Source organism: Microcaecilia unicolor, chromosome 1 (genome assembly GCF_901765095.1).
Source record: "Microcaecilia unicolor chromosome 1, aMicUni1.1, whole genome shotgun sequence".
Taxonomy (NCBI): domain Eukaryota; kingdom Metazoa; phylum Chordata; class Amphibia; order Gymnophiona; family Siphonopidae; genus Microcaecilia; species Microcaecilia unicolor.
Genome location: NC_044031.1, coordinates 455203954 through 455226334, shown reverse-complemented (window position 1 = coordinate 455226334; position 22381 = coordinate 455203954). Strand labels below are relative to the sequence as shown.

General features: G+C 49.4%; 1 protein-coding gene across 2 annotated transcripts in view; it reads right to left on the bottom strand.

The window, feature by feature from the left end:
- SMCHD1 (structural maintenance of chromosomes flexible hinge domain containing 1) overlaps positions 1 to 22145 on the bottom strand; it is a 735404-nt gene extending 713259 nt beyond the window's left edge. For both annotated transcript variants that reach the window (XM_030213010.1, XM_030213015.1), the window contains exons 1-2: positions 21789 to 22145; positions 12648 to 12723 (exon numbers count right to left, since the gene is read on the bottom strand). In XM_030213010.1, the coding sequence (XP_030068870.1) occupies positions 12648 to 12723; positions 21789 to 21935 (223 nt within the window). In that variant the 5' untranslated portion in view covers positions 21936 to 22145. The remainder of the gene's footprint in view (positions 1 to 12647; positions 12724 to 21788) is intronic.
- Between the last annotated feature and the right edge of the window lie 236 nt (positions 22146 to 22381).

Genomic DNA, 22381 nt, shown 5'->3' with positions numbered 1-22381 from the left:
CACGTCTGGTGGACTTCAGAGAAAAACGTCTAAAAATAGGTTTTGAAAATGCTGATTTCAACGTTTTTGAGAGAAAAATGTCCAAATGCAGACTTATGCCACTTTTTGGACGTTTTTCTCTTTTGAAAATGAGCCCAATAGTGTCCAAGGAGGCACTGCAACAGAAAACGGGGTGCTCTGAGTTGTATGATTAAAGTACACTGAGCACATTTATTTCTGAACACAAACATTTTTGAAGAGTTTTAAAATAAGCATATAATAAATTTGATTTTATAAGAAATCTTGTGGAATAATAATTTAGAATTATGAAGTTTTGAGACAATGTTTTTGCCTCTAGATTTCTTGATGTGCAGTGAAAGTAAATGCTACATTTATTATTAAAGTCACACATTTTGAACCCTGTTCACCAGCCAAACTCCCACCACCACGATCACATGAATGTTTTTGCCTCTAGATTTCTTGATGTGCAGTGAAAGTAAATGCTACATTATTAAAGTCACACATTTTGAACCCTGTTCACCAGCCAAACTCCTACCACCACGATCATCTCCCTTCAACACCCTGCAAACCACAATGCCCCTCCTCAAAAACTAATACCCTCAAGTCCCTCCCAGCTACACTCCCTCTACCCCAATGGCCAAATACTGGCTATCCCCACCCAGGCTATAGTAACCGACCCCCCCCCCCCCCACTCATTTTTAAACAGGCCCTTCCTATCCAATACCACCTCCTCATAATGTACCAGTGGCAAATAGCACATCTTTTAGTGGTCCCAAATTTATCCACCCCTTCCTCTCCCATGTATCCACCTCTCCCATCCCTCCCTCTGGCCATAGCTGGTCTCTCAGGAGCATCCTCACTATTCTCCATTGAGCCTTCAATCTGGTCCTCTGATGCCCATGCAGCCCATTCAAAGTCAGGGAACAACACTGTCCCAAGGGGGCCATGGCAGCAGCTTATCCCAGTCAACACTGATGTCCTTCTCCCCAAAGAAACCCCTGCCATGGAATTGGAACCATTGGCCCTTGCTGCAATATCACTTATCAGAGATCTCTTTGAAGTAATGTCATTTGTAGTGGTGTCTGTATTGCCATTTAGGATGTTGGCATCCCTGGCACCACAAGCTGAGGACCCTGTAGGCTGTGTTGGCAGGGTAGAAGTCAGGAGGGAATACACAAGTTCCTGCATAGCCCCATCAACTCCTGCAACATGTTATGCAGAACCTGTTGGCTCTCCGAGCCCTCTTCCAGGCTCCTCTCCTGCAGCTACAGACCACGAAGCATCAGCTCCAACTTTTGTCCTGTTAAGCTTAACGATGATTCTGCTGCAAAACCTTGCCAGCTACATCCACCACCTGCTGTCTATGGAGGCCAGCTCCTCAGTAGGCCACCTCTGCCAATTTATTGTCTTCATCTGGCTGTTGACTGTCAGGATTGCGGGAGGTCAAAATTCTTGCTGGACATATTAATATGAAACCAGCTTGACAATATTAAACCAGCTTCTGACCTCTGATAAACTCTCCCCCCTCCCCTTCAGGAACCACTGAGGATGGCATCAAATGGTGGTCAGAGGCCTGATAGCCCTTTGGTTTCTCAATTACTCTTGATTAACATACCTTTTGTTCCATCTGGGAGCAGGGCTTCAGAGCAACCAAGGCCAGACATAGAGGCTCCATCACTAGGGATTTCAAAGAGGTACAACCTATGAAATTTGTCACCTTTCTTCCTGACTTCAGAGAAGCTTTCCTGACTTCAAAAAGTAATCTGGAGTTCTGTAAAGGAAATAACTGGGAAGAAAGATAAGTTTTGATCTCTTTCTGTTCTTGAGGTATAAATGCAGAGCACATGCTCAGGGCACGGCTCTTTCTGTCCCGGGCACTTCTCTGTGTCCAGGGCACTACGTCTCCCTCTTTCTTTCTCCCTGCAGCAGAGGGCATGGGACTCTGCTGGGCTGTCTTTGTTTCTTCTTCTTTCTCTGCACACCTCCATCTTTAGCCACCAGAGCACCTGGCTCTGCTCCCCCCATTCTCAGACAGCCCTATTCCAAGGTTTCTTTCTTCCTCTGAACAAACACCCTATCCTTTCTTTCTCTCCCTAAACACATACAGATACAGCCCTGTACCAGTTACCTGTACTAAGTGCTGTGAGCCAATGCATATATGCAAATATAATATACTTTATATATCCAAATCCGTGTGGATTGCGTATTCTTTGGGAACCCACTGCCTCTGTGAAGTGGACCCCGTGACCAACCCTAGACAACGATAGCTGACATCTTGGGCGCTCGTCTCGGTTTCAAAAAGAGGATCTCCAGCTGGGTAAGTAAGACATTGTTTTGCTTTCTGCATGTTTGCATATGTACTTCTAGGCTTAAGGGGGATTGAAAGTTGTGTTTGGGGCTGCTCAGAAAAGACTGATGGTACCCCTTCCAATAAAGTTGGACGATCTAAGTGAAACAGTCCCACATTTTTAAACACTACATATCTGTCTTTGGTAATCACTTAATTTCCTGTCACTTTGAACTATTTCTCTACATCCGGCCAGTCTCTGTCTTGGTGAAAAGTCAGCTCTGCCTGACAGGAACCGACAGTTGGCATATCTAATTTAACACCTGCCTTGCTTAATCTATATTCATTCTAAACTCTCTCTCCAGCCCCTCTACTTTATAAAGAGGGCCTTTCCAAATCCAAGAGCTACACAGAGCTAGTTCCATATATGTATATCTATAAAAAAAAACTAGCCAGGCCACGGTACCAATTAAAGTATTTTTCGGCAGACTCAACCATGGACGCTTTTGATCTTAAAGAACTAAAAGTTATGGTACAGACTTATTGTAACAAAAAGGGAGGGCCATTTGAAGGGGAATTCCCAGAGGATTCCTGGTATGACATTCAAAAACAAATGGTACACCATTCCCAAGAGTTCAAAAAGAAAACTAATAAACGGAAATGCCTTTTTATACAAGGCCTGTGTAGGGGACTAATTACTTTGAAACAGCAAAATGCAGACTAGCTGACATTGACCTCTACCATCAAACTCAGCTGGGGGTAGAATGGGTTCTACCAACAGCTCTTCTCGTTGCTCTTCACCAGGTGTCTCCTCACCATGTCCTGCTACTCTCCCGATTAAGTCGTGGTGCTCCCTCTTGCATCATTTTCTGCCAACACCTGTTGCTGCTCCTCTTGTACAGAAAACTGCTCCTCTGCCTGTGAGCTGGGACCCTCCTGTCAAGAGTGCAACTGGTCACCCACAGGTAGGGGAAAAAATGTTAATCTCACTTGTTGATGCTGATATGTCACCCTGTCACACCACTCTTGACCAAACCCTCTCCATCTTCACCTTAGCACTGTATGGGTCAACCTTACCTATGGCATAATAACCCACACTGAAGCAGGAGGGTTATCCTGCACTGCACACCTTATAACTGACAAAAAAAAGACATGCACGTGGTCAGCTAGGTAAAGGAAAAAGGATAGGGAAAGTTGGACACCCACACGACTTTTGGTGGTTACTGACCAAGAGGTCTGCATACTACATGAAGAAACTTTGATTGCACCTGGAGCAATAGGGGGTAATTTTCACAACATTGGGAGATGAAGTGGGAAATGAACCCAATTCCCCCAGGTTCACAGGCCACTGCCCAAACCATGAGATTACCCTCCATTCCAGGCCAATGCCATCTGAAATCTTATTGATCTCCATGTAGCATGGCACTGTTGTATAATCTCTTTGCCAACAGCAATGAAATGAACAGTTCCCAAAATGTCTGAGTGGAAAGAATGATATGGCGTTGACAGGCAAAGTAATTCTCTCTGTGCAGAGCTCTATATAGATATACTTAGGCCTGCAATCATTGTATGTGGAAATATTCTTACCTCTTCTCTCAGAATGGGTGGAGGTATCCTGGCTGACAACTCCCTGTATAGCCTCCCGGGGGATAGTTTGCAAGACTATCTATTCCACAGGAGTATTCTCACTTTCCTGGGAATTCCCCTGGCCTTATTTTTGACATCTCTCCAGAGTTGCCGTCACTTTCTTTTACAGTCTTCCACATCTCGGTTATTGTGGATTACTGCATTTAAATAACAGCATATTTTTACTCAGGGTTCAGTTTATTTGATATACTGCAAAATTTTCTGAAAGTAATCTAAGCAATTTACAAGCTAAAAAATAAAAAGCTATGGGGGGGGGGGGGGGGGAGGGCGAGAGAGAAAAAATAAGCATGAATAAATACCGAGACAAAAGGCTAACAGAGACAGAAAAGCATTACAATCTGAACAAGGGTAAGTAGACAGAAGGGGAATCACTGAGAGCCAACTTATCTTGTTTGATGTAAGCATCTATATGCTGACCTGAATGCCCAAATAGATTGGAATGATGGAAGACTACCTCTTTTACCAGCAGTTCAACCTCTACTGGAAAGAGATTTCCCTTCCTGGTCAGCATCTTTTTTTGAGCAGCCATTTGCATACTGGGATATGCTGTTCCAAAATGATGATATGGATGTACATATGGCTTAGACTTGGATGTCCCAAATCCTGGCGCCAAATCCTGGCATAAGCCACGGAAGTGGAACGCTTGCGGGCCTGCAGGAAAGTGGAAATGACTGTGTTTGAATAGCCGTTGTCCCTCAATTGCGCCCTCTCAATCGCCATGCCATAAGACCAAAGCGGCAGGCGTCCTCCATGGTTACCGGGCCCTGTGACAACAGGTTCGGTACCAGAGGTAAAGGAAGGGGAGCCACCACTAGTATCTGTCGGAGGTCCGCATACCAAGGCCTCCTGGGCCAATCCGGGGCGATGACCACTTCTCCTGGGTGCAGCCGAATCCGCAGGAGCACGCGCCCTATCAAGGGCCACGGAGGGAACACATATAGTAGGCCCAGAGACCAGGGCTGAGCAAAGGCATCCAACCCTGCTGAGCGAGGATCTCTCCGTCTGCTGAAGAAGCACGGGACTTTGGCATTTGAACTTGTCGCCATAAGATCCATCACGGGCTTGCCCATTTTGGCACATATCTGCAGGAATACTTCGTCTTCTAGTTCCCATTCTGCTGGATCGATCTGATGCCTGCTTAGATAATCGGCTTGCACATTGCTCTGACCTACAATGTGAGCTGCCGACAGAAACTGAAGATGCAGCTCGGCCCAGTGGCAAATCTGTTCGGCCTGCGCAGCCAGTGCTCTGCACTGAGTGCCGCCTTGTCGATTTATGTAGGCCACTGGAGTCGTGTTGTCCGACATCACTCTGAAAAGCCAATCCTTCCAGGGTCACTTGAAATGCCAGAAGCGCCTGAAACACCGCTTTCAACTCCAGGCGGTTGATGGACCACTCCGACTCCTCGGGTGTCCATAGACCCTGGGCATGCTTCCCCTTGCAATGTGCGCCCCAGCCCTTCAGGCTGGCATCTGTCATTACTAGACACCAATCGGGGAGCGCCAGCGGCATTCCTCGCCGTAGCATGCTGTCTGAGAGCCACCACTCCATGCTGAGTCGGGCCGCAGGGAGCCAAGAAAGTCTGCATTGATAATCCTGAGAAACTGGAGACCATCTTTGAAGTAGGAAATACTGTAGAGGTCTCAGGTGCGCTCTCGCCCAGGGCACAACTTCCAATGTGGCAGTCATCGATCCCAGCAGCTGGACAATGTCCCAAGCTTGAGGGCGGGGCAGCCTCAGGAGCAGACGGACCTGATTCTGAAGTTTGCACCGCCTTAGCTCGGGTAGGTATACATAGCCCGAGTCTGTGTCGAACCTGGCCCCCAAATATTCTAGAGATTGCGAGGGGGTCAGGTGACTTTTGGCCATATTGACGACCCAGCCTAGAGACTGAAGTACTGAGACCACTCTGGCTGTAGCTTGATAGCTCTCTGTTACAGAGTCTGCTCTGATGAGCCAGTCGTCTAGGTACGGGTGAACCCTGATACCTTCTCGCCTGAGCAAAGCAGCTACTACCACCATTACCTTCGAAAAGGTTCGGGGAGGTGTGGCGAGGCCAAAAGGCAAGGCCCGGAACTGGAAATGTTTTCCCAACACCGCAAACCTCAGAAACTTCTGGTGCGGGGGCCAAATTGGTATGTGCAAGTAAGCTTCTTTCAGGTCTAGAGACGTGAGAAACTCTCCTGGCTGTACCGCAGCAATGACGGAGCGCAGGGTTTCCATGTGAAAATGCCGCACTCTCAGGGACTTGTTTAATTCTTTTAAGTCCAGAATAGGGCGAAAAGACCCTCCTTTTTGCGGCACCACAAAGTAGATGGAGTATCAGCCGTAGCTGTGTTCAGCGGGAGGTACCGGGGACACGGCCCCTAACTGAATCAGACCTTGTAAAGTCTCCTCTACCGCCGCCCGTTTGGCGGCAGAACCGCATCGGGACTCCACAAACACGTCTCTTACTGGGGCGTTGAATTCTATTCTGTAGCCATCTCTGATCAGGTCCAGAACTCACTGATCTGAGGAAATATTGGCCCACTCCTCGGCAAAGAGGGAAAGACGTCCTCCGATGACAGGAAGCGAGGAGGGGCCGGCGCACCATCATTGAGAGGGTCGCCCCTGAACTCCAGGCCTAGAGCCAGTGGCTGTGGAACGCTTGTCCGAGCGAAAGGAGTTCCTCTGCTGAAAAAAAGGGCACGAGAAGTGAACCTAGCAGAACGCCCCAGGCGGTACCTTCTAGCTTCACGGAAGCGAGGTCTATAAGAGAAGTGGACCACCTGGCCCTTGGAGGAAGGCCTCGGCCTACCTTCGGGCAAGCGCTGGGGTTTAGGATCTCCCAGGCCTTTAACAATTTTTTTTTCCAACTCCTCACCAAATAGGAGAAGGCCTTGAAAGGGCAACTTCACCAACCTTTGCTTAGAGGCCATGTCCGCTGCCCAATGTCGTAGCCAAATAAGGCGGCGAGCCGCCACTGCTACTGCCATGTGTTTAGCCGAAGCTCTAACAATATCATAAAGGGCATCAGCCAAAAAGGACAAGGCCGACTCCAGCCGCGGAGCCACATCCAAGAAGGGCTCCGCTCCATCTCCGGGCTGTTCCACTGCCTGTTGCAACCACGCCAGGCAGGCTCTAGCAGCATAACAACTGCATGCAGACGCCCGAACAGTAAGACCTGCAATTTCAAAGGACCGTTTAAGTGCTGCTTCCAGCCTACGGTCTTTTATAACCTTCAGGGCAACTCCTCCTTCCACAGGGAGGGTAGTTCTCTTTGTCACCGCAGTGACTAGGGCATCTACTTTAGGCATTGCAAAGCGAGCCAAATGCTCCTCACTCAGAGGGTATAATTGCCCCATAGCCCTGGAAACTTTCAAAGGTCCCTCGGGGTCAGCCCACTGAGCGGAAATAAGCTCTTGGATGGAGTCATGCAAACGAAAGGCTCGAGCAGGCTTTTTGGTACTAGCCATCCTAGGATTCACAGAGGAGGCCGTGCCACTGTCAGGCTCTTCAATAGAAAGGACCCGTAGGGCATCTGAAATAAGCGCTGGCAGCTCATCACAGTGGAAAATCCTCACTGCGGAGGGATCATCCAGATCCTGTGGTAATTCTGCACCTGACTCTGGCTTCTCAGACCACGAAGGCCTGCCAGAACTCTCCGAATCCTCACAGCTCGACCACGGGGGGGGAAAAAGGAGGTGCACCACAATCTGAAGGGGAATTAGCCCTTCTACGCTTTTCTTTATGCCAATTATCAGGGAAAATAGCCTCAGCGGGCAGTCCCAGGCCAGAATCCACCGGGGGGGACAATAGAAGGGGCCTCAGACGACCCTTGAGGGAGAGCTCTTTTCAGCATGTATGCTTTATGCAATAACAACACAAAATCAGGGGAGAAAAACTCGCCCTGGGCACCCAGATCCCGTCCGGGGCTAGCCGCTCCCTGAATAGCCTCAATTCGAGGCCCCCCCCCCCCCCCCCCGGGCTCATGGCTCTCCGTCTCTACGGAAGCCGCGCCATGCAGAGAATTCAAAATGGTGTCCGCTGCCAGCTCTGAGCGGGAAGAATCATCGCTCACCATGCTCGGGCTGGCTCTTACACCTGTACAGCACGATTTACAGAGCCCCGTGCTGATTTGCGCTTGCCACACCGGGAACAGCGCTTTACATTCTCTGCAGCCATCGCCGAAAATGGCGGGAAAATTCAAAATGGCGGTTTCGCGCCAAAAACGCCCCAATCGCGGGCCCACCCCGGAGGAGTTAGAAAACACTCTTACCTCACCGGACCGAGTATCACAGCTCCGGTCCCATAGAAGAATCAAAGGAAAACCTCTGTTCCATTTTTTTTTTTTTAACGCTGTGAGGAAAGCAGAAGTAATAAGAACTCCGGAGGCTCAGATGAGTGGGAAAGGCAGGGAAAGGCGAACCAACGTGCCTGCATCCACTGAGTGGGAAAGGACAGGGAAAAGCAAGCTAATATGTCCACATCCACGGGGGCATGGGTAAGGCAGGGAAAGGGCTAACCTATGTGCCTTCAAAGTGAAGCTGCTATAGCCTCTAACACCCCAGCTAACAACTGGAAAGCCAGGAGCCACCCCCAGGCAGATTTTTGATGGAGCTCAAAGAAGCTGCAGCCACCCTGCTTGGGGAGATAGAGAATACTGAAGAGGCAGTGGAGCCGGCTGGCCATGAGGCACTGTGAAAAGTTGAGTGCTCTCTATCTCCCCCTGCTGGTTGATGGACACAACCCATACGTAATGGCTTCATCTGCTTGATGACAAGGAAGAAGCCCACTTTGCCCTTATTTTTTCAGCTACTTGTTTGGAGAACCATATAGGGTTCCTGTTTCTCTTATTTTTATTTTCCTTTCGTAAAGATCATTTGCACTACATATAGCACCTTTCAGCTTCATTTGCCATATGTATAGCAACTTTCAGCTTGGACCACTGTGCTTCCACTTCATCCATGCACTATGTCATCAGTTCCTCCTTCAGGTATTCCCCCATTTTACTAAAATCAGCACATCTGAAATCCAGTACTCTTTTGTGCAGCTACACTCCGCTTTTGCTCTTATATCAAACTATAATCGCTATTGCCTAGGTGGGCACCCAACCGAACACTGGAGACTGCCTCCATTTGCGAGCACTAGATCCAGCATTGACTCTTCCCGCGTGGGTTCCATCACCATTTATCTAAACAAGGCACTTTGACAGGCATCCACGATCTCCCTACTTCTTTCCGATTCTGCAAATGTGACATTCCAATCCACATCAGGCAAGATGAAATCTCCCTGCAACATTGCTTCCCCTTTCTTACTAAGCTTATGGATATCATCTATCAGATCGTTGTCCAGCTTCAGCTTCTTCATTTGTTACTGGAGGTCTGTAGATAACACCCATGTGGATACAGGTTTCATCTTCTCTTCCCACAGCAATCCATATAGCTTCTTCCTTTCCCAAGGTCCCCTGCATTTAAACTGCTCCGATATTATTTTTCACATACAGCACCACCCTTCCACCTCTTCGGCCCTCCATAGCCATCCTAAAAAGACTAAAACCCAGTATGGTCGCATCTCATCCATGAGAGTCATCGAACCATGTCTCTGTAATAGCAATAGCCAAGTCTTTTTAAAACATCAGGGTTTGCAGACCTTGGACCTTTTTACTTAGGCTACGAGCATTTGTACTCATTGCTTTCCATGTATTAAGTGCATTTAGATGGTTACTAATCCCACTGATGTCTTGTTTTTGCTAAGGATGACTCTGAATTCCCCAAAACAGTTTTCATATTATATACTGGTGTTTATTTTGTATCAGAGGCAATGGCGGGTTAAGTGACTTCCCCAGAGTCACAAGGAGCTGCAGTTGGAATCAAATCCAGTTCCCCAGGTTATCAGGCCACTGCACTAACCGCTAGTATGTCTTTCTTTCAGTTCCTCTGCATCATCGCCCTTGAAAGCCATCTCTGTTGAAGGTAAATCTCTTACGTCTTCTTCAGTAAAGAACAAGGCAAAGAATTCATTCAGCCTATCTGCTATAGCCCCGTTCTCCTTGATTTCCCTTTTTACTCCTTGATGATCATAGACTTTCTATTTCTGATATACCCGAAAAGGCACCCAGTCATAATAGCCCTGACAAAATAGCCTTGTAACAAAATAACCCTTGACATTTCACACCCTAACAAAATAGCCCTTGACAAAATGGCCCCTTCCACAAAACAACCCTTGACAAAATAGCCCCCTAAGAAAAAAATAGCACATCACAAAAAATATAATGAACTACAACTGAAATCTTCACTGATAAAGAATCCTACCAGCATTCAATTACATAAAGCATATATAAATAAACAAAATTCTATAGCTACAAACTGGTATTCATGATTTGTTCTGCTATTTAAAGAAACTATTCTTCCATCAACATGCTAATTTAAAAAAAAAAACAAAAAAACAATAGTCATCATTTTCATAGTCTTACCAACCTTATCCTGTTTGGCAAGGTAAGACTAAACGGAGTGTTGTTGCTGAAGAAGCCAATCAATGCACTGAACTTAAACAGAGCACGCGCTTATAGCTGGTGTACCAAACCAAAGTGTCATTAGTAAAAGCAATGGAAAAACAAACTGGGACTGAAGCATGCCAATGCAGTTTAGTGGAGTGTGCGCTTAAACGGAGTGCACTGTATATTCAACTGTGAAGCATGCAAGTTATTTATGCAACAAATAATCCAGCTTGTTTTAACATTGCATGAGTAACACAGCTTGCAAGGTTTTAACATATCAGGAGCAAACTGAAGTGGCCAGTGCCATCCCCTAATCTGTTTAGAATTAACAGGTGTCCCCCCCCCCCCCCTCCCCAACCTCACCCCACCTACTGGGTGGATTTTTCTGCATTGCTCCTGCCTCACCTTCCCCACTACCTACCAGGAGGACTATTAATTCTAAATGTTATAAGGGGATGGGAGAGAGGAATTCTTCTCCGATCATCGGCCCAGTCCTTCCAAAGAGAACAGGTTCAGCTTGGGGCACACCGAGTTGTTGCAGATGAGACAATATTCCCAGCTGCAGCAACACAAAAAATAACTTACCACAGAACTGCAATGACATACTATTTAACCACAAGTTAGTAAATGGGAGCCTTACCTGAATCTAACTCATTGAGGTACCAATATAAAGGCACGAGCTAAATGGAAATAAAATGAGTACACAAATCTGGGATCTGAACCCCTTTTACTAGAGGAACAAATAAGACACTTACCACACCCTTTCAGCCTAGGAAGCTGCAAATATCATAGGAATGAAGTTAAATTAGATCACGAACCAATAACCAAGCAAGTATGAAGTGTAGCATATCTATCTATCTATCTATATATATATATATATATATAATTTGTACCTCCAATGTTCTCTGGCTGGCTGGGTTCGTAACATCTTGACGTCAGCAAGCCTCCAGCGTTCCAATCCCTCTCACTGTCCCGCCCTCTCATAAAGACGAAATGACGTCAGAGGGCGGAACACTGAGAGGGAAGGGAATGCTGGAGGCGAGCTCACATCAGGATGTTATGAACCCAAGCAACTGAAGGCAACGGAACGCTGGAGGGGAGGACAGAATCGCGGGACACGGATGGGAGGGCAGGGCACAGCAGAATCACTGGGGAGGGCACAGGACAATCACTGGACATGGAAAGGAGCTCAGAATCGCGGGACATGGAGGGGAGGGCAGGAGAGAGAGGAAAAAAATTGCTTAGACGAGAGCCTTCCTAGGGCTCGTTTTTGACGAAACAGGCTTGGTTCCACTAGTCTTATTATAATACCTAGAAAAATGCTGTAAACTGCCTTGAGTTACAAATGGAAAAGCAATCTAGAAATACAAAAACTGTATTTATATCATAGAAGCAATAAAATATGAAGACCAACAAAATGAGTTGCAGCTGGGGCAAAAGATGAACACTGACAATTACAAATTTCTACATACAACAGATGTCAGGGAGATTACCAAGGACCCTAGTAGAATCACCCATACTTTACTGCTACTACTGTGGCCAATGAAGAAAACAGCCCTTAAGAACCAAGCCTGAAACTTACACCCTCCACATCACCGCAGACTAGAGAAGCTGAACACAGTCAAACTAAGGCTTTGAAGCCATTCCTGGATGAAAACACTGAGGACAACAGCTATAGAAGAGCCAAAGAACCTATCTGCCCCAAAAGAGAAGCCCAAGATGACTACCAGAAAACCCAGTGAATGAAAGGACCTGTGGGGGGTGAATCTACAAAGCTTTAAACATCACTAATCTAATAAAGATTTATATTAAAAAATACACAACAGCTTTTGTCAATGTACGCAATTGCTTTAAATAAACCCTGCCAACATTATCTAGTTTTTGAGATCTTCCAGGTGTTTGTGACCCAAACTAGCCATTGTGAGAAACAGGATACTTGCACTTGATATACATAAATCTTATTCAGCCTGGCTTATTTCAACATTGGGTTTTGTTATTATTTTTATGCAGTTGATTACTGTTATTCGTACTGTAGGCATAATTTTATCGATGGTGATATTTTACTGCTTGCACTTCTCGTATCATGCTTTGGGAACAATTAGTGGAAAAGCATGTAAAACAAAAAATTACACTAGAAACAGTGGGAAAATGCCATTTTCTTTTCTAAACAAACAAATTTCCAACCAATGAAAAACAAAAATATCATGTCCCCAATTACAACAGGAGCACACTTACCAAAGTTAGTGTCTGTAATCACCGTCCTATTAGTGGTTGTGATTATGAATGCATCTTCAGATGAGATGCCAAATTCCTACAATAAAATAAAGTTAATAAACATAATAGCAGAAATACCTATTCTTTCCCTAGATGAAAGAGGACAGAGAAATTAAAGGTTAAAAAAACACACACACACAGTAGTGAAATTTATTCATACCTATTAATTTCCTTTCTGGTAGACCAGTCCTAAACTAGTGGATTGTGACCCCTTTCTATCAGCAGATGGAGGCAGAAAAGCGAATGATACATACCTGTAGCAGGTGTTCTCCGAGGACAGCAGGCTGATTGTTCTCACGACTGGGGTTGACGTCCACGGCAGCCCCCACCAACCGGAACAAAACTTTGCGGGCGGTCCCGCACGCAGAGCACACCCACCGCACATGCGCGGCCGTCTTCCCGCCCGTGCGCGACCGTTCCCGCTCAGTTGAATGACAAGCAAGAAAAGAGGAAAACGCAACTCCAAAGGGGAGGAGGGAGGGTAGGTGAGAACAGCCAGCCTGCTGTCCTCGGAGAACACCTGCTACAGGTATGTATCATTCGCTTTCTCAGAGGACAAGCAGGCTGCTTGTTCTCACGACTGGGGTATCCCTAGCTCTCAGGCTCACTCAAAACAAGAACCCAGGTCAATTGAACCTCGCAACGGCGAGGGTATAACAGAAATTGACCTACGAAGAACAACTAACTGAGAGTGCAGCCTGACCAGAATAAATTCGGGTCCTGGAGGGTGGAGTTGGATTTAAACCCCAGATTCTGCAGCACCGACTGCCCGAACCGACTGTCGCGCCGGGTATCCTGCTGCAGGCAGTAATGAGATGTGAATGTGTAGACAGATGACCACGTCACAGCTTTGCAAATCTTTTCAATAGTGGCTGACTTCAAGTGAGCCACCGACGCTGCCATGGCTCTGACACTATGAGCTGTGACATGACCCCTCAAGAGTCAGCCCACCCTGGGCGTAAGTGAAGGAAATGCAATCTGCTAGCCAATTGGAGATGGTGCGTTTCCCAACAGCGACCCCTTTCCTATTGGGGTCGAAGGAAATAAACAATTGGGCGGACTGTCTGTGGGGCTGTGTCCGCTCCAGATAGAAGGCCAATGCTCGCTTGCAGTCCAATGTGTGCAACTGACGTTCAGCAGGGCGGGTATGCAGTCTGGGAAAGAATGTTGGCAAGACAATTGACTGGTTAAGATGGAACTCCAACACCACCTTTGGCAGGAACTTAGGGTGAGTGCAGAGCACTACTCTGTTATGATGAAATTTAGTATATGGAGCATGAGCTACCAGGGCTTGAAGCTCACTGACTCTACGAGCTGAAGTAACTGCCACCAAGAAAATGACCTTCCAGGTCAAGTACTTCAGATGGCATGAATTCAGTGGCTCAAAAGGAGGTTTCATCAGCTGGGTGAGGACGACGTTGAGATCCCATGACACTGCAGGAGGCTTGACAGGGGGCTTTGACAAAAGCAAGCCTCTCATGAATCGAATGACTAAAGGCTCTCCAGAGATGGCTTTACCCTCTACACGATGATGGTAAGCACTAATCGCACTAAGGCGATTCCTTACTGAGTTGGTCTTGAGGCCAGACTCTGATAAGTGCAGAAGGTATTCAAGCAGGTTCTGTGCAGGACAAGAACGAGGTTCTAGGGCCTTGCCCTCACACCAAACGACAAACCTCCTCCACTTGAAAAAGTAACTCTTTTTAGTGGAATCGTTTCTAGAAGCAAGCAAGACACTGGAGACACCTCAGACAGACCCAACAAAGCGAAATCTATGCCCTCAACATCCAGGCCGTGAGAGCCAGAGACTGAAGGTTTGGGTGCAGAAGCGCTCCGTCGTTCTGCGAAATGAGAGTCGGAAAACACTCCAATCTCCACAGTTCGTCGGAGGACAACTCCAGAAGTAGAGGGAACCAGATCTGGCGGGGCCAAAAAGGCGCTATCAGAATCATGGTGCCGTGGTCTTGCTTGAGCTTCAGTAAGGTCTTCCCCACCAAAGGTATGGGAGGAGAAGCATACAGGAGGCCGGTCCCCCAATGGAGGAGAAAGGCATCCGACGCTAGTCTGTCGTGTGCCTGTAGTCTGGAACAGAACAGAGGCAGCTTGTGGTTGGTCTGAGAGGCGAAAAGGTCCACCGAGGGAGTGCCCCACTCTCGGAAGATCTTGCGTACCACTCTGGAATGGAGCGACCACTCGTGCGGTTGCATGACTCTGCTCAGTCTGTCGGCCAGACTGTTGTTTACACCTGCCAGGTATGTGGCTTGAAGAAGCATGCCGAACTGGCAGGCCCAACGCCACATCCCGACGGCTTCCTGACACAGGGGGCGAGATCCGGTGCCCCCCTGCTTGTTGACGCAAATCATTGCAACCTGATTGTCTGTCCGAATTTGGATAATTTGATAGGACAGCCGATCTCTGAAGGCCTTCAGTGCATTCCAGACTGCTCGGAGCTCCAGGAGGTTGATCTGAAGATCTTGTTCCTGGAGGGACCACAGTCCCTGGGTGTGAAGCCCATCGACATGAGCTCCCCACCCCAGGCGAGATGCATCCGTTGTCAGCACTTTCGTGGGCTGCGGAATTTGGAATGGACGTCCCAGGGTCAAATTGGTCCGAAGTGTCCACCAGTGCAGCGAATTGCGGCAACTGAGGGACAGGCGGATGGCATCTTCTAGATTCACGGTGGCCTGGCTACACTGGGAAACTAGGGTCCATTGAGCACATCTCATGTGAAGACGAGCCATGGGAGTCACATGAACTGTGGAGGCCATATGACCTAGGAGTCTCAACATCTGCCGAGCTGTGACCTGCTGAGACGCTCTGGTCTGGGAAGCGAGGGACAGGAGGTTGTGGGCCCTCGCTTCGGGAAGAAAGGCCTGAGCCGTCTGTGAATTCAGCAGAGCTCCTATGAATTCCAGAGATTGGATCGGGGACTTTGGGTAATTTATCACAAACCCCAGCAGCTCCAGGAGGTGAATAGTGCACTGCATGGACCGGAGAGCTCCTGCCTCCGAGGTGTTCTTGACCAACCAATCGTCGAGATATGGGAACACGTGCACTCCCAGCTTGCGTAGATACGCCGTGACCACCACGAGGCACTTCGTGAACACCCGTGGGGCAGAGGCGAGCCCAAAGGGCAGCACACAATACTGAAAGTGCCGTGTCCCCAGGCGGAATCTGAGATACTGTCTGTGAGCTGGCAGTATCGGGATGCGAGTGTATGCGTCCTTTAAATCCAGGGAACATAGCCAATCGTTTTTCTGAATCATTGGTAAGCAAGGAAAGCATCCTGAACTTCTCTTTGACCAGGTATTTGTTCAGACCTCTCAGGTCTAGGATGGGGCGCATCCCCCCTGTTTTCTTTTCCACAAGGAAGTACCTGGAATAGAATCCCTGCCCTTCCTGCCCAGGTGGCACGGGCTCGACCGCATTGGCGCTGAGAAGGGCGGAGAGTTCCTCTGCAAGTACCTGCTTGTGTTGGGAGCTGAAGGATTGGGCTCCCAGAGGACAATTTGGTGGAGGGGAGGCCAAATTCAGGGCGTATCCGCACCGCACTATTTGGAGAACCCACTGGTCGGAGGTTATTAGAGGCCACCTTTGGTGAAAAAGTTTTAACCTCCCCTCGACTGGCAGATCGTCCGGTACGGACACTTTGATGGCGGCTATGTTCCCATGGATCCAATCAAAAACCCGTCCCCGGTTTTTGCTGCGGAGGCGCCGGGGGCTGCTTAGGCGCACGCTGTTGACGGGAACGAGCGCGCTGGGACTGTCCCTGTGCCTGATGAGGCCTTCGGGCCGGCTGGGTGTATCTACGCTTGTTGTAGGCGTAGGGCGCAGCCTGCCTGGCCCGGGAAAAACTTCCACCTGCTGAGGTGGATGCTGAAGGCGCCCGGTGGGAGAGCTTGTCGAGGGCGGTTTCCCGCTGGTGTAGTTGGTCCACCAACTGCTCGACCTTCTCACCAAAAATATTATCCCCCCGGCAAGGGACATCGGCCAGCCGCTGCTGGGTGCGGTTGTCCAGGTCAGAGGCACGCAGCCATGAGAGCCTGCGCATCACTATACCTTGGGCCGCAGCACGAGATGCCACATCACAGGTGTCATATATACCCCTGGACAGGAACTTTCTGCACGCCTTCAGCTGCCTGACCTCCTCCTGAAAAGGCCTGGACTGCTCCGGGGGGAGCTTGTCGACCAGGTCCGCCAGTTGCTTCACATTATTCCGCATGTGTATGCTCATGTAGAGCTGGTATGACTGGATGCAGGTCACGAGCATTGAAGATTGGTAGGCCTTCCTCCCAAACGAGTCCAGAGTGCGAGACTCCCGCCCCGGGGGCGCCGAGGCGGTATCCCTCGAACTCCGTGCCCTCTTGAGAGCAGAGTCCACGACCGCCAAGTCATGAGGCAATTGAGGCCGCATTAACTCTTGGTCTCAGTGGATCCTGTATTGGGACTCCGCTTTCTTGGGGATGGTGGGATTAGATAAAGGTCTCAACCAGTTCCGAAGCAGTGTCTCTTTGAGGACATTGTGCAATGGTACCGTGGAGGACTCTCTAGGTGGTGATGGATAGTCGAGGACCTCGAGCATCTCGGCCCTCGGCTCATCCACAGAGACCACGGGGAAGGGAATGCAAATAGACATATCCCTGACGAAGGATGCAAAAGAGAGGCTCTCAGGTGGCGAGAGCTTCCTCTCTGGTGAAGGAGTGGGGTCGGAGGGAAGGCCCACAGACTCCTCTGAGGAGAAATATCTGGGGTCCTCCTCCTCCCCCCACAAGGCCTCTTCCTCGGTGTCGGACATGAGCTCCTGTAGCTCAGACCTCAACCGGGCCCGGCTTCAAGGTACTGAGTCCTCGGTGGCGTCGTCGAGCGGTGGACTCCCGCGCCGGCGGGGATGAAGCTCCCTCCATCGACGTCGACGGGGACTCCACCTGCGTGACGGTCGAGACCGGCACCGCAAGCAGCGTCGAAGGCCTCGGCACCGGGCTAGAGCATGCCGGCGCCTCCATCAACGGCGCCGAGGGCGCAAGCACCCCCGGCGCCGGCACAGTCTGGCACATCAGCCCTTCCAGGATCCCCAGAAGGATGGCTCGGAGGCACTCAAGGCCCGCTGTCGGGAAAGGCGAGGGGGCCGGTAGAGGTGCCGGAATCTGCTCGGGTCCAGGAGACAGCACCGAAGTGCCGGTGCCCTGACGTAGCGATACCTCTACCACCGAGGGGGAACGCTCCTCCCGGCGCTGCCGCTTCCTCGGCGTCGAGTTATCTCTGGAGCCGGTAGCCACATGCGCCGTGGGCGACCGATGACGGTGCTTTTTAGCCTTTTTCCGGTGCCCGTCATCAGCGCTCGGCGGTACCGAAGAGAAGGAGGTAGGTCCCCCTCGGTCTCGAGTCCGACAGGATTCGGTCCCGAGGGCCCTGGGTAGAGAGAGTGACCGGGGCCGACTGCCCACGCGGCCGCTCACCCCTGCCATCTCCGGAAGACCGGCGGGCCAACGGGACCTGTGCTCCTGGGGTCGGTGCCGTCGGTGCCGATGTCCACGAAATCGGTACCAGTACCGAAGATCCGGCCGTCGACACCGATGCCGTCGACGTCGAGGGGCTGGCGCAAGTTCCAAAAAGACAGTCCCGCAGAACTTGCCTCGCCACCTGTGTCCGTTTCCGTAAACCGAGACACAAGGTGCACGTCTTGGTATCGTGCTCCGGCCTGAGGCACTGGAGGCACCAAGCGTGAGTGTCGGTCTGCGAGATATGCCGGCCGCACCAACCACACTTCTTAAATCCACTCGGGACCTTCGAGGACATCGACGGAAAAATCGCGTCGGCGAAGTCAAAGCCGTCGATGGTGGCGGTAAAAATCACACCTCGAAAAATAAATCGACCGCGCGGCCACAAGGCCACAACGAGGCGCCCCCGCTAAAAATACGAGGGGAAAAACAAAGTTTTCTTTTTTTTTTTTTTCTTTTTTAGAACAAAATAAAACAATCAAAGAAACAACGAAGAAAAATCTTGCGTCAAAAGCGCGATCCGGTTTCCGGGGCTGACAGAGAGAGAGACGAACACGGCTCTCTCCAGCGCGGAAAAGAAAAGACTGAGCGGGAACGGTCACGCACGGGCGGGAAGACGGCCGCGCATGCGCGGTGGGCGTGCTCTGCGTGCGGGACCACCCGCAAAGTTTTGTTCCGGTTGGTGGGGGCTGCCATGGACGTCAACCCCAGTCGTGAGAACAAGCAGCAGCCTGCTTGTCCTCGGAGAAAAAAATGAACACTAACAGTATCAGCACTGGAATAAGTTTATCGTTTATTAATTTGACATACCACTTAATTCATAAACAAGTCAAAGCAGTTTTGTTGATTCAGCCTTAAACTTTCCAGTATATCAGTGCCAAAGCAGAAGGATACTGAACAAAACCATTACCTTAAAGTGTCTTTTTTTTTTTTTTTGGGGGGGGGGGGGGGTCAGTATTATGCTGCAGTGTTTTAAAAACACTTGATACAAAGCATAGAAGCCAAGAAGACAAATCCCCAAACTATTCCCTACACCATTGACTTCCAGGATGGGGTCCTGGACTGGTCTAGCAGAACTCAAGGAAAGGAAATTAGCAAGTATGACTAAAATTCATCTTCCTTATCACCCATGCTAGACCACTGCAAACTAGTGGGATGTACAAGAGCAATACTTTATTAATTTATTTATTAGGATTTATTTACCACCTTTTTGAAGGAATTCACTCAAGGCGGTGTACGATACTTATCAGGTAGGGGAAAATAAGGTCCCCTGAATTACCACTCTGAAAAAAGTAGCATCACTCCTGGCCAAAACATAAATTTTGTAATGGTTCAGAAAGGAATGCAATGATGACCATGTCGCTGCACTGCTAATATCTCCTGGTGAAACCGCCTGGGATTCTGCCCGGGAAGTTGCCTGGGTTCACACAAAAGCAAGCCTGCAGCCTAACAGGAACCAACTTCCAACAAGATTGTTTAATTTCTTAGGAAGCTGCTCCTCAAAAGCAACGTGAAAGGAAGAAGGAGAGGCAGCTTGAGCTGACTTTAATAAAAGGCCTGATGTAATAAAAGAACAAATTCAGGCGAAAACGGCAGAGACTTCTACCCCCGCAAAACATCCCACGACACAGTTGCGGGCGAGGAACCTGCTGACAAAATGGCCACTAAACCCTCATGGAGTGCAGCAGCCATTGGCGCTGAGCCCACCAAAACCACCATCGGAGTGAAGCTGGATTGAACTCCCAGAGACGAAGTACTGACAGCCAACGTAGGCATGCCCACAAATAGAGGCAGAAGAAAAAGAGAAGGGAAGACTGAGAAAGAGGAAGAAAGTGGCAACGGGGGTGCAGGGAGGGACCTAGACTACTAGGTTTACACCTGAGGCACAGGATATTTTCAACCCCAAACAACTGAACCTATAAGCAGGTAAGGAGGCCACACAGAAATCACCACAGTGCACAGGAGCTGCTATCCTGCCTGCAATAATACTGGCTTGGTTGCTAAGCACAGGAGCTCATGAGGCACAACTCAGAATTCTCTATCTCCACCTGCTGGTGGATGGGCACAACCCATTTGTATGGACTGATCCTTGGGATGGAATGTCCTTTTACTGCTGACATAGGCACTGGGCCCACTCTAAGAATTTTAACTTGCCCGCCTCATCCTGCTTCAATTTAATCTCCCCAAACATCTGAGACACCCACTACATATTAAGCTTAGAGGCAGACCAAACTTTGGTTTCAGCACCAAAACCAGCATGAAATCTGAGTTTCAGCCAAAAATGCCAGGGTACTTTTGGCTGAAACCGAGACACCTCCTGTGCTGCAGCACACAGCCTCCCTTCCCCCACAGCCCCTCCCTCTCCTGGACCTACCAGACAGCTACCCCCACCCACGCCTACCTTGGGTGCACTGGTGGTCTGGTGGCCTAACCGGGAGCAAGAGCGATTCACAGTCGCTCTCACCCAGACCATCTCTGCTACCCAAATGGCCGTGACCTTCAGCAGCAATCTCACAAGACTGCAACTGAAGGTCTTGGTAGGCATTTGGATGGTAGACACAGCCATGGTTGAGAGCAACCAAATTACTCTTTTCCCACTAGACCACCAGGGTGCCTACAGTGGGCCCGGGAGGAGGAGGCTAACAGGTAGATCCAGGAGGGGAAGATATGTTGCGTGTGGTGGTGGAAGGCTGTGTGCAGTGGTAGAGGTGGGCTGGCCACTTTCATTTTCAGCTTTGGTTTCTGCTAAAACCAAGCATCCAATTTTGGTTATGGATTTAGCTATGACAGAAACAGAATATCCTGGGGTCAGTTGGGCTCTAACTAGGCCTGTGCTTTACTAGCCAAGGATGCTGAGGAGAATTGACTTTACCAGCCAAAGAGGGAGAGGAGAATTGTTGGAGATAATCATTAATTTTCCTCCTCTGGAAAATTCCCATCATGAAGTACTTAAGATCACTAGGGTGGGGAGCAAAACTTTTAGTTGAACCTTTAAGGCTCAAGGACCACTGAGAAAATTTGTGGGGGGGGGGGGGGGGCAGGCCTACTATGGTATAGAAGAAAGACCCCTTTATCTTCCATCCCAGTTCCCACCAATGCTCCATAAAGAAATGCGTGTAAATAGTGCTGTGGGGTTTTTGGAGGGGGGGGGGGGGTTAAGAGGTTGGGAAGTGACAGCGCACCTCCTGGTCTCTTCTCTGCTCACTTCATTTAGTACAAATGCTAAATAGTAGTAGTAGTAGTACAAAACACTCTAAGCGGCTTTGAAGTTTTCTCAGCGCTTTTAATACGTCCAATGAACACGACAGATGTAAATATTAACAGCTCTCTACAGGTTCCTTCGTCACGTTACAACCATCATCTGACACACAGAGCAAGGCAAACTGACAGGTGAAACTTCCGCATTAACTTCTGCGTTGGTTTTTTTCCGTCAGAAACTCAGAGGTTTTGACAAGAACCGTACTTCACCACGGCCTCTGGCAAGCCACGGTTGTCTCTAGCCCCAGCCCCCAACCTCCTTCGACACGCGCCACTCCCCGTCATACGTACGTTTGACACTGTTGTCAACCTAAAGGCGGCTTAACTGAGCTGTGCTACTCCGTACCTGGCAAACTGTGCGGCGGAAGTCCTCGAAGGTCTCAGCGCCCACCTCCACCGTCCTTCGCTCCAAGTCCGACTGCTCCGTGCGACGGTCGAAGAGGAATACCGTGCGCCTGCCGCCGCTCATAGCTGCGCTGACGCTGGCCGCCATGTTTCAAGCGAGAGCAAGCAACACCAGCGCGCGCCGAAAAACGACGCGTCGCCCCGGCACAGGCCAAGCGCTAGTCGTAACCTCAATTCTAGATCCTTGAATCCGAACGCAGCAGCCCAACTAGCAACTCCAGCGTTCCCGACGCGAACGCAGCCTCCTAACTGAGCTGTGCTACCAAGGAGCTTCTTGCAGCTTCTTACACGCACTACTCGCTTAACTACAACCCGGGATGGGAAACAGATTCAAATGAGGGGGAGGCGGGGAGGGGATGCGTCTATGTGATGGGGCGCTTGATGTCATTTCCCGCACTTGCTGTGGAAGAATTTAATTAAGAAGGAACTGGCTATAGAAGCAGCATCAGTATTTTAAGTCGGGGGTGTCCTACGAAACAGAAAATTTGCACGCTCGGGCGCTGTACCTACTGCCCAGTTCGAGGTTTGGTTTTG